This window comes from Solenopsis invicta, chromosome 4 (genome assembly GCF_016802725.1).
Source record: "Solenopsis invicta isolate M01_SB chromosome 4, UNIL_Sinv_3.0, whole genome shotgun sequence".
NCBI classification, from domain to species: domain Eukaryota; kingdom Metazoa; phylum Arthropoda; class Insecta; order Hymenoptera; family Formicidae; genus Solenopsis; species Solenopsis invicta.
Genome location: NC_052667.1, coordinates 27,020,787 through 27,034,315, shown reverse-complemented (window position 1 = coordinate 27,034,315; position 13,529 = coordinate 27,020,787). Strand labels below are relative to the sequence as shown.

The 13,529-nt window shown below is 38.3% G+C and overlaps 1 protein-coding gene across 1 annotated transcript; it reads left to right on the top strand.

Annotated features, from left to right (window-relative positions):
• Nucleotides 1-4,925: 4,925 nt before the first annotated feature.
• LOC105196400 (collagen alpha-1(I) chain) lies at nt 4,926-12,918 on the top strand. Its single transcript, XM_026132785.2, has 4 exons — nt 4,926-5,061; nt 6,145-6,206; nt 9,502-9,524; nt 10,252-12,918. The coding sequence occupies exons 2-4, from the start codon at nt 6,182-6,184 to the stop codon at nt 12,667-12,669; spliced, it is 2,466 nt and encodes an 821-aa protein (XP_025988570.2). The 5' UTR covers nt 4,926-5,061; nt 6,145-6,181; the 3' UTR covers nt 12,670-12,918.
• Nucleotides 12,919-13,529: the final 611 nt, after the last annotated feature.

Genomic DNA, 13,529 nt, shown 5'->3' with positions numbered 1-13,529 from the left:
TATGACACGCCATGCCGATTGCACCAAGTGTTAGCACTGATACCCATACACTAGTCGATTCTCGCGTCAATATGCAACCCGATGTTGAAGAACATCAATCAAAAAGATGGATCTTAACGACCTTGATTAAATTTCTCGTTATTACGTGCGGGAAATTGCGCACCGAGCGCTCGTTACCCGATCGGAAAGTAGTTTGAAAAATCTCTCATTAGAGAACAGCAAAATACGCAAAGGATATTTGCACTATACGTATAAGAGAACTTATAATGGCGACTAACTTTTTTAACGTATAGCCGCTAAAGATGGTTCTTATTTGCGCAAACTGTGTGAAGCAATATCAGCTTCTAAAGTTGTGAAATGCAAAATAAGCTAACAATAGCTGGGGGCTTCATTCAAGTATTCTTAATTATTACTATAGAAATGCTGGTTTTTTTTTTATTTATGGTTTACTGTAATAGTTTGCTAATGTAGCAAAATGCATATTAAGAGAATTTTTATTCTTTCCTCCTGTCGGCACATTTATTTATAGAAGGAAAAGATGGCAAGAAAAAATTTATTGTTTAAAATAATAATGCTATTAAACATGTCTGTGTAACACGTAAAATAAGCGTTGCATCCAACTCCGGATCTACTTTGTAGAAAATAAAAGAGTTTAAAGAAAAATCTCCGTTCTTTATATTTCTCCGAAGTTTTATATCATCCGGGTAGCAAAATTATTTCTGCAAGTTTACCAATTATCACATACTTCAATTATCTCAATCTCTTCCTTGTGATTATTACGAAGTTCAATCAACAGCTAATTATTACTTCACGTAACAATCCGGTAAGTCGTGATGATCGGTACAAAGAAATTACAAAAAGAATAGAACGCGCAAGGATCACAAGGACAAACTTGTCTTTCTTTCCGAACGATCCGCCATCGATGTAATGCAATTGTTGTAAAGAGAGACGATTGCTATGATAAGTCGGACCTTCTCGCTTGTCCCGATTTTCATGAAGTTCAATGTATTCGCAACACGGATATACTCAAATACACTTGATATATCAAACTTTTCTCACGACTATGTTGTAATCGTAATTCTTTCGAGCATTAATGTGATCGATTTGTTGCGGCACATCACTTCGAGATTACGTAATGTAGATCATTACTCCGATTATTTTTTTTTTTTTGTATCAACAGAAATTATTTATCGATGGGACAAAATAACTTAACCGTTTCTTCTCACTTGGAAGATTCTAGCAGATCGTGAGATACAATTGTCGATGTTATATATAAGTAAGTGGATTCCGGGCATGTTTTGCGAGGGAACCAAGTGCGGCGCGGAAAGCGTCATTGAAGTTTCGCGCTCTCGTGAGAACAAATTTGATGTAATTATCGCGGAAGCATTGCGCCGCGCCGCCTTGGAAGAACATTATATGGAAGTTGTACTAATCGCACTTATGAATTTCTTTCGCTACATTTGTACTACTTCAAAGTAGATTGAGCGACCAGTTGGGAAATTTTATCGTACATATTATTTTCAATTATTTTTATTTTATCAATAAAATATACTGGAGACAAATTAAAACAATGACAAGGATTTTTTTCTTAAGTGAAGTGCTTTAAGAATTTCTCTCTCTTTTTTAGTTCTAAAATTAACACTTTGAAATATTACAGATAGTATAAGCATACCCCCCATTGTTACATATGCTTTGTTCGTGGAAATAATTCGAAAAAATACCATAATTAATTTTCATGTATTCATACATTCATCGCAATGTGAGAACTTATTCGTCATAGCGGCGAGTGACGAATGCATTGGACACTGCTATTATAATCGTAATCAATTTTTTTTTCCTATAATGTTATTTCCATGTTTATTCTAATTGCCATGGATTTTATAAAGAATTCTTCATGTATTCATAAAATAGATGAATTCTAATACAGCTAGACTTCATTAGCGATTAGTTCTAGAGGAATAAAGGATTTTGCAATGCATAAACGATTATCGCAATCATATTAAATCACTGATGGATTTCAGCAGAAACGCTAATACGATTACGGTCCGGCCTTTCTATATTGGACGCTGGGTCCATTGATGGATCTAGCAAGATTTATTCTGCTTTATGAAAATGAAGCTACTGCTCTCCGCAATAAAATTTATCACTTTTAAAGTTCTCCGAAGCAGAATCGTGGCTTTTTTTACGCGACAGAGTTGCATTATTTAAAACATCGTAAGATGATTGGAAGTAGGATTACCATTAAATAAATAAAAATATAAATAATAAATATATAATCTTCAATGTAGTGAGAATGCTCTAAGTGAGATGCAATGTTCGGTGCAACTAAACTGGTTTTCGCTTGACACACAGTCAGAATATTGAGGAGCGGAAGGAACGAACGGGGAAGGGGAATACCCGCCTTAGGGGCTCACGTCTAGTACCCTCGAGGTTTTGCAAACTGAAATCTCGTTCGTTCGTCCATACGATAACTTAGCAAATAGTTGTATCGATGCCATCCTCGCCCCGGGACTCGTCGCGGCCCGACTCTGATTGCCGCTGACTTTGCGCCAACGCGTATGCACGTGATCGCGAATGTGGACGGTATCGCGCGCGAGGGGATTCAGTAGAAATCATGCGTATAGGAATTACGCAGTATCGTGTGTGTGCGAAGCGAAAAGCCGATATCGGCGCTTTGTCCGGCGTGAGTTATAACGCCGATTGCTTTTATACCGCCCACGCAATGCAATAACTCACACTTTGCGGTGAAAGCACCGTAGAGGAGAATGTACGAAGATACGTCGTGTCACTGCGTACGTCCGATGATGATTATACGATGACGCATGCCAATTATAAATCCGAAACGGGGTGAGCGAAGAACGCTGTCAAAGAACGAACGGAATCGCTCGTTCTTTGACAGGGACGAAACGCTGCGTCATTGTGAAGATTTTCGAAAAAAATTATACCGCGACTAAATTATCTGAAGATTCATCGAAAAGATAATCAATTGAACCCAGTCGAGCCGATCAATTTTATTAAAATAAAGTTACCGTGTAAAGCAATGTATTGAATAAAATATCAAATAAAAAATTATTTATCTAGAAAATTAATTGGAAGAAAAATATAAATAACATTTTTCTTTGTTAATATCAATTTTTACAAAATTTAAAATTTATTTATTTAGGTTCTTCTAAAACAGAAACTCTTGATATCATACAAAGAGTATTCTAGCTGGAGTGTTTATCAAATTCGACTGGTTCTCCATTAGCAAAGTACGACAAAATCAATACTCTATTGCCCTTCTAATTATTCTGGATAGCCTCGACACAAAATCTCGAAAACAAAACAAGTGACTACGTTTCAAAAGCATTTGTGTGCTCTTCTGTATATATGTATCGAAGGATATTATTCCCTACAGCTTTCCGATATCATGCATTATTTATTAGGTATCACCTCTCTTTGATTTCAGGCAAAGATTCAGAGTTGGAAATAATCATACCATAGCTTTACAAATGCAATTGCTCCATAATTACTTATGGAAAACGATAAAATTGCTTAAGGAAGGATTGTACGTTTATATATTTTGTGCCACAATGAAAAATTATACACATATACACATGTATATATGAATATGTGTATATATATTAATAAAATTAATACGTTATTAAAATCTGTGAAATTTTTCTAATATCTCGCATTTAATGAAAAATATTTTAGAATATTGAAATAGGCACATATGTTTTTTAAACGTCTGTAATTCGAAATGAATTTTATGTTTAATTTTCCACTAGTTAATTAATTGTTAGATTGTAAAAATAATTACTTACAATTTTGCCACAAATTTAAGTAGAAGACAATATTTATTACTCAAGAGAAGATTTATTATTAAAAATATAAAAAAACATACTTCTTATTGTTAATTAAAGTAACTTAATTAAGGCAACTGTAATTAAAGTAACACAGTTACCTTTGCTTGCTCTGCTCATTTAGATTTGCTAATAAAAGATGATGCAAATTCTGCCTGTGCTTTAATAAGCAAAAGGGTAATCGCGGCAGCAGCGAGCACTTCTTTTATCTAAATAAGATAGATGATAGATCGAGATGTGCAAAAACATCCTCGCGATCCTCATCGTCGACTAGAGCAACGCGAAATACACGGCACTCCAGTAGACGTTACTCTACTTGCAGTATTTCACTTTCACTAACCCCGGCCTCCCACGAGCTGCTCATCTCCGCGAGATCCCCCGTTAGGACCCCCCTATGGAGGAGGCCTCCTTCGGCCCCGCAGCGGGTCACTTACGTCGTGAGGTCGTTCCACGGATAGCGCACCGCTTATGGATAGTAATGGGCCCGCGCTAGATCTGCTCCCGCTATTTCGGGTCCAACCTGTCGATATTTACTTTAGGTAATCACCCGAGGTCAAAAAGGTTTAGATGCTTCCCCTCTCTATTCGAAACTCTTACTTTTAGATGTGGTTCCTACCTTATTTATATGGTAGGATGGATCTTCCATATATGGGAGATTATGTAAAATAGATAGAATGTTGAATATTCAATAAATATTCTCTGTATTATTACTAAAATTAAATTATTGTAAAATATGCGTTATACAAGGTATTTACATGATTGTTTATTAATATGCAATATCATATATCTTAGATAATATTATTTTCTTAAAACAATTATTATTAACATAGAAATTGCCTGAATAAATTATAATTGCAACATAAGTTACATGTATCTCCTAAAATTTAACGAAAAAGAAATCAGTGCAGAAGCAATGTCGTCATTTCTCCTAATGATTTTTAGAAATACCGAAGTCCCGCGCGAAAGGATCCATCCCATCGCTATCCGCGGTTTCGCGGTGCTTCCCCACCTTGCATCCCGAAGAACAGAGGAAAAAAAGGGGGCTCGATCTGGAGGAGGTCGAAGGATGAGCGCCGGGGCTCATCCCTGGTGGGGGCGTATCAGCACTTGGGGTGCTACCCACGGATATATATGCCGATGAAGTTACTTCCACCATCAGTCACTGTCTTGACTTACCTCAGCACTGCGGTGTGTTTTATACCTACGGATCGGTTGGGTGAGTCCACGACACCACTTCATCCCCCTAATGGCATCCACGATCGCGCTTTTGTCTGTCGCACGACTCTGCGAATTCTCGCGTCTGTCGCACGAATCGGACCCTTTTTTTCCTCCCGTTTCGACCAGTGTTCGCCCCGAGAATTGAGTTCGTTATTACATTTTTCCTCTCTAATGCATCTGTGCGCGCGTATCCCAACGTGGCACCGATAACACGCACGAATGACCCGACGAAGGTTCCGAACTTCCGTGCGCAATGCACGGAGATCGAACGAGGAACAAAGTATTAAAACAGTGTATTAAAGCAGCACGGTCAGTGATTTCCGTTCGAGCGTATCTCGGAGTTCCATTTTCTTGTAAATATCTTTAATACATTATCCCTTCGTGTACAAAAAAGGGCGACGTAAGTTACAATAAGCAAGCGTACATGCTCAACCAACGACCAAAGTACACAATATTGAAATTTATAACGTGAGGAACATATAGAACGTCAAAATTCTTTCTTTTTAACATTGCAACACACACTAAATAATAACTGTTTGAAATTTCAACAAATATTTATATTATACACAAAAAACACATTTTATATTTTCAAAGAAATATTTAATTTTTCAAATCTTTGGGGAGTAAATTCATAAATATTATTGCAGTGTTGATTTCTTTTTCATATCAAAAGCATTGAATGTAATGCCAATATACTAAGATTTTATTATTTTTTATTACAATGCCATTATATAATATAAAAAGAATATTATGATTTTTTTTAATACAAGCATTTTTAACAAAAATATTTAGTGTTAGTAAAATGAATTACATATTTTTACTAACAAATATAACACAAAATTTATTTAAAAACATTTTACAAAAGTATTTTTGGCAATGTTATGGATAATGAAGTAAAATTTTTTTAACAACAAGTAACAAAATATATAATAATAACTTAAATAAAGTTTATTTGCGAACAGAATATAATTAAAAACTAGTGCCAACCATTAGAATTTTGATGTTCTTGATCTTCATAAAACATCTCTACGTATTAACTACGCATGAAACAGATCAATCGAAGATTGCATTATCTTTTCAGATTCGCCCACTCCTTGAGGGTGCTTGCGCCAGCAAAAATGCGGCTACGCTTGCTCTGGATCGGTAAGATAAAAGTGATATTGATTCAAGATATTGGGCTCATCGCATGACTTCATCTCGTGCAATCATCTAATGTGGTAATCGGGTTGTTACGTTAGCATGCCATCAAATAAGCACATGAGAAGAGCTAATAAAAAGCGACGCAAGAAACCACGCGGCAATATCCGTCGGTTTTTCTCTGGAGAAAACAGAAAGATTAGCAAAGATTGCAGTGTCGTGGACAGAGAAAAGAAAGTTCGCAATTTGTGACGTGTCCCAACGTCAAGTATAACCTTCGTCTCGATAATCGAAGAAGATGAAAAGTCCCCGAGCAATTCTTAAGCAATCCCTACGCCAACTTTATCTTCCGTTCATCGAATTATCGTACCGTATAAGTTTTCATACGCGCCATTACGCGCCACGCAATCGGTGTGGCATTCTTTGACAATGTCTCTTCTTCGTGTGCCGCCTGCAAATCACAGTAGAAGAAAGACAGGGATACTTCATGAACGATCATTGTGAACGTGACATAAAAACTATCTAAATATGTTTCATAGGTAATTTCACATATTCAATAGAAAGAAGAGTTTGTCTTAGACAGATTACATAATTTAAGAATAATATTACCTTCTATTAAATTTTCTTTCCATGTGTATAAATTTCATATGTATAAAAACAAAATTATGACACAATGACAAATCGTAAGTGTCTTCATTGTAATTCATACCAAGCGATCAAACAAATACGCGAGAAAATTTTTACCAATTTAATATGAGCTGTGTTTTAAAATTATTTTATATTTTGAAACAATTATCGAATAGTATTTAATGAAATTAAAGCTGTCACAATAAGTATGTCTTCTATGATTCAACTGTGATATTACAGTCTAAATAAATCTTAAATTTCTATGGGACCTTCACGCAAAGTCTACAATATTTTTTCGTAATATCCTCTAATTAAAACGAATTAGAGATAAGCCAGCGCGCCGTGGGCTGGTATTGTTCCAAAGCACTTTTACGTATTACGGGGTCACCCTTTACGCTTACGATCATCCGCACTTAAAATAAAGGTCAAGTGTATGCAGCGTACCGTGTTAGCGCAACTTCTATCGCTTTGCTTCTTACGAATCTTAAAAACGGGCACGGTTCAAGATCGTAAATCTATGAAAAAAGCGGACGCTTGGAAGACCAAAGAAAAGACAAAGAATTATTTGAAAGCAAGCCAAACTTTGCTAATTTTAAAGTCAAACTATAAAGTATGAATTATCGCAGTTTTCTTATACTTAAATTATAGTAATTCCTAAAAATTGTGAGTAACGTGTATGTGTATGTATGAGTGTGATAAAGATAGTTGAAATGGAGATTTTAACGTACTGCTACAGCTATACCCATTGATACGAAGTAAATGCGATTTTTTTTTTATAATATATAGATAAGAAAAATTCGTAGTTCAAAGAAATAGCCGAAGACGGGTTAAGCCGTTTCCGCCACGGCTTCCCTTCGGGCAAGTTACGTCAATACTCTGACGATCGTGCAATACTAGTGTAACCACGTAACGGTCAAAGATCCTCTCGAACGATGCATCGAGTACCGTGCTCGGATTATCTTCGTAGATCACGCGAGGTTCGGCCGCATCTTGATCTGCGCCCCATTGTTTCGAGGTAACCAAAACCGAGGCTATCAACCGACAACAGGAAGATGTACGAATAATGGTACTGTGATATTGTTGCCTTGAAATGGCCTTTTGCTCAAATTATGCGTAGTGTAGCAATAAATGACCAATGGGGAATGGAAGAGAAATATCTTTGATAAAATTATTTGTAGTACATCTAAACGGAAAAAGATTCCCATATGCTCACAATAATTATAACTATTTAAACAGTTTAATATGCTTTTATATATAATCGTGTTTAATAATCAATCAATATAGCTTATTGAAACTAGAAATCATTAGAGAGGAAAATGTCGCCATTAAATTTATATCTCTGCATAATTAATTTTAAAATCAAATTTTATTAGCGAATTGTGAAAATTTAATGTAAGATTTACAAATTACTATTTTAGACGTTGAATAATCTTAAACTGTCTTTTATTGCAATGACAATTTATTATTTTCGTTGATGTAAAATAATTAAATTCAATTTAGTAATAAGCAATAAAAAATACGAGGTTAATATATTCAAAATTAAATCTTGATTAATATAAATTATTAGATAGAAACAAAAGAGTCACATTCAGTATAAAAAGTAATTTTCTATCATGACCCGCTGTGGCAAAGATCTTATTTGAACCGCGGAGGTCATGTCAATCGTATTTGCTAAGTTACACCTATTAATCTGCGTCAAAGTAAAGTCACCATTAAATCTTAATTTATCAACGTCAATGCCTGGGAAGTATCGATGATTCGAATCGTTTGATAATTACTCAAATGTTCATCAAGAACAATATTCATCGCGATAACAGGAAAAGCTAATTAAGATTTTCATAATTAACTTCGCTACTTGCATATAACATTCATCATTTTCAATATCACACTTGGTGCCGCTATATTACGAAAGATTGAGCGATAATTAATGAAGTGTAGCTTTCAGTTTGCAAACGAGATTTACTGAAAAGTTAAAAAGAAAAAAACCGCGCTCAAAACTGTTTCTAAGAACATCAGTTCAAAAAACTTGAAGAAGATCACCATCTAGATCTTTTCGCATGCCCAAGAACCAGAGTTCTGTATCTGCCTAACAAAGTAGCTTGCGTTATCCGCCGACCGGCATGACGGTGTCATTGCGAAAACGCGCACGGGAGTCTCTCTTCACAATTCTCGTGTAACACAGCACACGCACTCTTGCAGCTCGTTCGTACTGTGCGCATCTCTTTCCTTCTCTCTCTCTTTCTCTCTCTCTCTCTCTTTCCCTCTCTCTTGCATGCGCGTTCCTTTCTTCTGCGTTTAGCCCTCTTCATTTTTTTTATGCGATTTACGTACTGCCAAGCGTGCGAAGAACCTGTAGCTTCTTCGTATCTACGCTCTAAGCGCGCTCGACAATGCTCCTTAATTAATTAGACGGGAAGTTATGTCAGAGATTTTTCAAGACACATTTCTCTTCTGTGAGACCCGCACGCAACGTCTCGTCATCGCGACGAATTATGCCGGTTACTGAAGGCGGCGTCGGCGACATTCAGCCGTTAACACTCAACATAATTGATGTCATAATAAAAATTCTGTGATGGATTTGTAACAAGCTCGTTGTAACATCTGCGTTAGATAAAGACAAGCGCAATTTGTCAAGGTACTTAACCAAAAATAATACTAGTTGTATTTGTTTCAGCTTTGCTGGCTGTTACAGCTCAGGTAAGTAACTTCCTCTCTTAAGTATAGATTATATCATTAAAAATTTTTTTTTAAATTAATAGTATCTTTTAATGTAACTTGCAATTTTTTAACAATTAATTTATTTGATTTAAGCACTTTCTATTAGAAAAGCGATATATCAAAGTCGATATAAATCAGCGCGATGCAGTCATTTCAATTTTTCACGATCAACACATCTTTACTCCTTCTTTCCCACCTTATGAAACAGCATTTTCGGTTGCGCAAGTTTAAGCACTCTCATATTAATCGGTCGTGACTGTAACTGTTGTAACTTCATAACGATCACAATGATCGAGGATACGAGAAGACGCTCCTTCAGACTTTTCTACAAGCACGATTCTAACGATGTCGGAATACATAAATCTGATATAATTAATTGTTCAAGGGTATCATGATCTCAACAGATGCTAAAGCGGTATCAAATGTAATAAATGAATCTAAAACGAATCATACATTATATGAGTGAATATTATTTCTGCATCATTAATATCAATTAAAATGTTATTTAACTTTAAAATTACATATTTTAATATTATAATAATATTACAAATTAATTTTCTGATAAGAAAAAATTATAAGAATCATAACACATTATTTTGAATCTTTTTGTTTTCTTCAACAAGAATTACGTCTCAATTCTATTAAAATTTAATGAACGTTCTCTAGACACAATTAATATTATTAATCAACATAATTAACATTACAGGCTGACGAGGGATATAATTATCCTAGACCGGCAAATCCGCTTATACCAGGTACTTCGGGAGGAGAAGCCGGCACAAGACCAGGCTATCCATCTGGTCCAGGTACACCTGGAGGTCCGGTAGGACCAGGAGCTCCTGGTGGACAACCTGGTGGAAGGCCAAGTGGTCCAGGTTATCCATCAGGACCAACAGGATTTCCAGGACGTCCAGGTGCTCAACCAGGAGGACAACAGCCTAGCTTTCCGGGTCAAGGACCTTCCAATGGATATCCTAGGGAACGACCATCAATTCCGTTTCCGGGCGGTGAACCAACGGGAAGACCAGCAGCGGGTCCTGGTGCACCAAGTGGACCAAGTGGACGACCAGAGGGGTTTCCAACAGGACCGAGCGGTGGATACCCTAGTGGTAGACCTGGTGGACAAGCCCCAGGTGGGTTTCCAGGTGGACAAAGACCTGGATACCCGAATGGTGGACCCAGTCAAGGAAAACCGGAAGGTCCTGGATATCCTAGTGGTCGACCGAATGGACAAGGGCCAAGCGGAGGTTATCCCGGCGGACAAGCTCCTGGCGGTTATCCCGGTGGGGCACAGAAGCCAAGTGGTCCGGGAACTCAATATCCTAGTGGAGGGCCAGGAGCTGGCTATCCTGGAGGTACTCAAAGACCTGGTGGTGGTCCAGGTCCTCAGGGACCAGGAGGATACCCGGGAGCAGGACCTGGAGGTCCTGGAGGTCAGCAAGGCCCAAGTGGACCATCTACCAACGGCTATCCTAGTACTAGACCAGGAACACAAAGACCAGGAGGCTACCCGAGTGGTCCAGGCCCGCAAGGACCAGAAGGATATCCAAGCGGACCAGGAGCACAACGACCAGGAGGTTATCCGAGTGGCCCACAAGGACCAGGAGGAGTTCCAGGTAGACCAGGAACGCAAGGACCAGGAGGATTCCCAGGTGGACCAGGCCCGCAAGGACCGGGAGGATTTCCAGGTGGATCAGGCCCGCAAGGGACGGGAGGATTCCCAGGTGGACCAGGCCCGCAAGGACCAGGAGGATTCCCAGGTGGACCAGGCCCGCAAGGGCCGGGAGGATTTCCAAGTGGACCAGGCCAGCAAAGGCCGGGAGGATTCCCAGGTACTGGTCATCCAGTAGGTCCTGGCGGACCTGGAGAATACACGCATGAAGATGATGGATCATATGACGAAGGTGATTATTCAGCTATTCCTGGCGAACCTGGTACCGATTATCCTATATATAGTGAAATTCCGGAGACCAGTTTCCGCTGCGATGCCCAACAATTCCCTGGTTATTATGCTGACGTGGAAGCCCAGTGCCAAGTTTTTCACATATGTGCCAACAATAAGACTTACGATTTCCTTTGTCCAAACGGAACAATTTTCCATCAACAATTTTTCGTTTGTGTATGGTGGAATCAATTCGACTGTAACTCTGCACCAAGCCTTTATTATTTAAATGAAAATCTTTATGACTATACTATAATGGGAGCACCAGCTCAAGGACCTTCAGGACCTGCGGGACCTGGTACTTATCCAGGAGGTCCAGGAGGTCCAGGCGGTCCTGGTGGCCCAAGTGGTCCAAGTTATCCAGGAGGTCCACAACGTCCTGGTGGTCCAGGAGGGCCTCAAGGCCCGTCAGGACCAAGTGGTTATCCAGGAGGACCTCAAGGTCCATCAGGCCCTCAAGGTCCGTCAGGGCCACTAGGTCCATCAGGCCCTCAAGGTCCCTCAGGACCTCAAGGTCCGTCAGGACCAAACGGTTATCCAGGGAGACCTTCAGGTCCATCAGGACCGAGTAGTTATCCGGGTGGTCCTCAAGGACCAATGGGTCCAAGTGGTCCAAACGGCTTTCCTGGACGACCAGGAGGAGTTCCATCCGGTCCGGGACCACAAGGTCCATCTGGGCGACCTGGACCTGGATATTTAAATCCGCCGGCAGGACCGTCCGGACCTACTTATCCAGGAGGTCCAGGTGCTCCTAGTGGCCCTAGTGGTCCAAGTTATCCAGGAGGTCCGCAACGTCCTGGTGGTCCAGGACCTCAAGGACCAAGCGGTCCAGGATATCCTGGAAGACCTCAAGGACCATCTGGCCCTTCTGGACCGTCGACGAGACCTCAAGGACCTAGTCCAGGTTATCCTAGTGGACCATCTCCAGGATTTCCAGGACAACCTCAGGGACCCACTGGTCCGCAGGGTCCAAGCGGCTTCCCGGGTACACCGGGTGGTCGTCCGCAAGGCCCTGGTGGCCCAGGTGGATATCCCAGTGGTAGACCAAGCGGCCCATCGTTTCCAAGTGGACCTTCTGGACCAGGAGGTATTCCTGGGAAACCTGGGGAGATGGGTTCGCCGTTCCCGCCGCAAGGTCCTGCGAAGCCAGATCGTGAGTACTTGCCTCCGCGGGTTGGATAAATATGAAGCTAAACTTTCAATCGGCATCTAATGATGATTCCCACCATTGTTAATGCCGAATGACACGTGTAAATACGAGCCTCTATTGCGTAATCTAAGTGATATTGATTATTCGTATTGCATTCCCTTTATGTATAAGAAATTTGATTACTCTGCTTTACAGTTACCATCCTTTACTCATCCTTTCTGGGGTTTCCACGTTTGTAATTGATGCAGTTTACATTGTCGCTTGTATGTATTTTTGATTAGCTTTACTAGTTTAATATATATATATATATATATATATATATATATATATATATATATATATATATATATATATATATATATATATATGTATTTATATATATTAAACACATTTTTATTATATAAAAAAAATATATATATATCTAATATATTTTGATTTTATATTGATATAGTTTAAAGCATATGCATTTTTTATATTTTACTAATAAATATATAAAAATATTGTTTTATCAAATTCGAGCATTAAGTTTTTATTACTTATTGTTTTTGCTACTGTTTTGCAATTAGTAAGAAAAATGTAAAAGAGCGACAAAACAATTGATATACAATTTTTATCAAATTTAAAGTATTTCATCGAAATATAATTCACTTTTTATATTCATTTGCCATTGTTATAGTAAAAATAATAAATCGTAAATTGCGAATTGTAGATCAGTGCAAAAAATATTTTTGATGTTAAATTGCATCAAGAACGAATATTTAACGGAAACCTTATAATGAAATTATGAGTGAATAATATTAAGTCCTGTGTATGCTGATTGTATTCATCGTCGTCTAATCAAATCTTACTGATTAAATTAGAAATATTAAATACCTTAAATTTTTGTTATTAA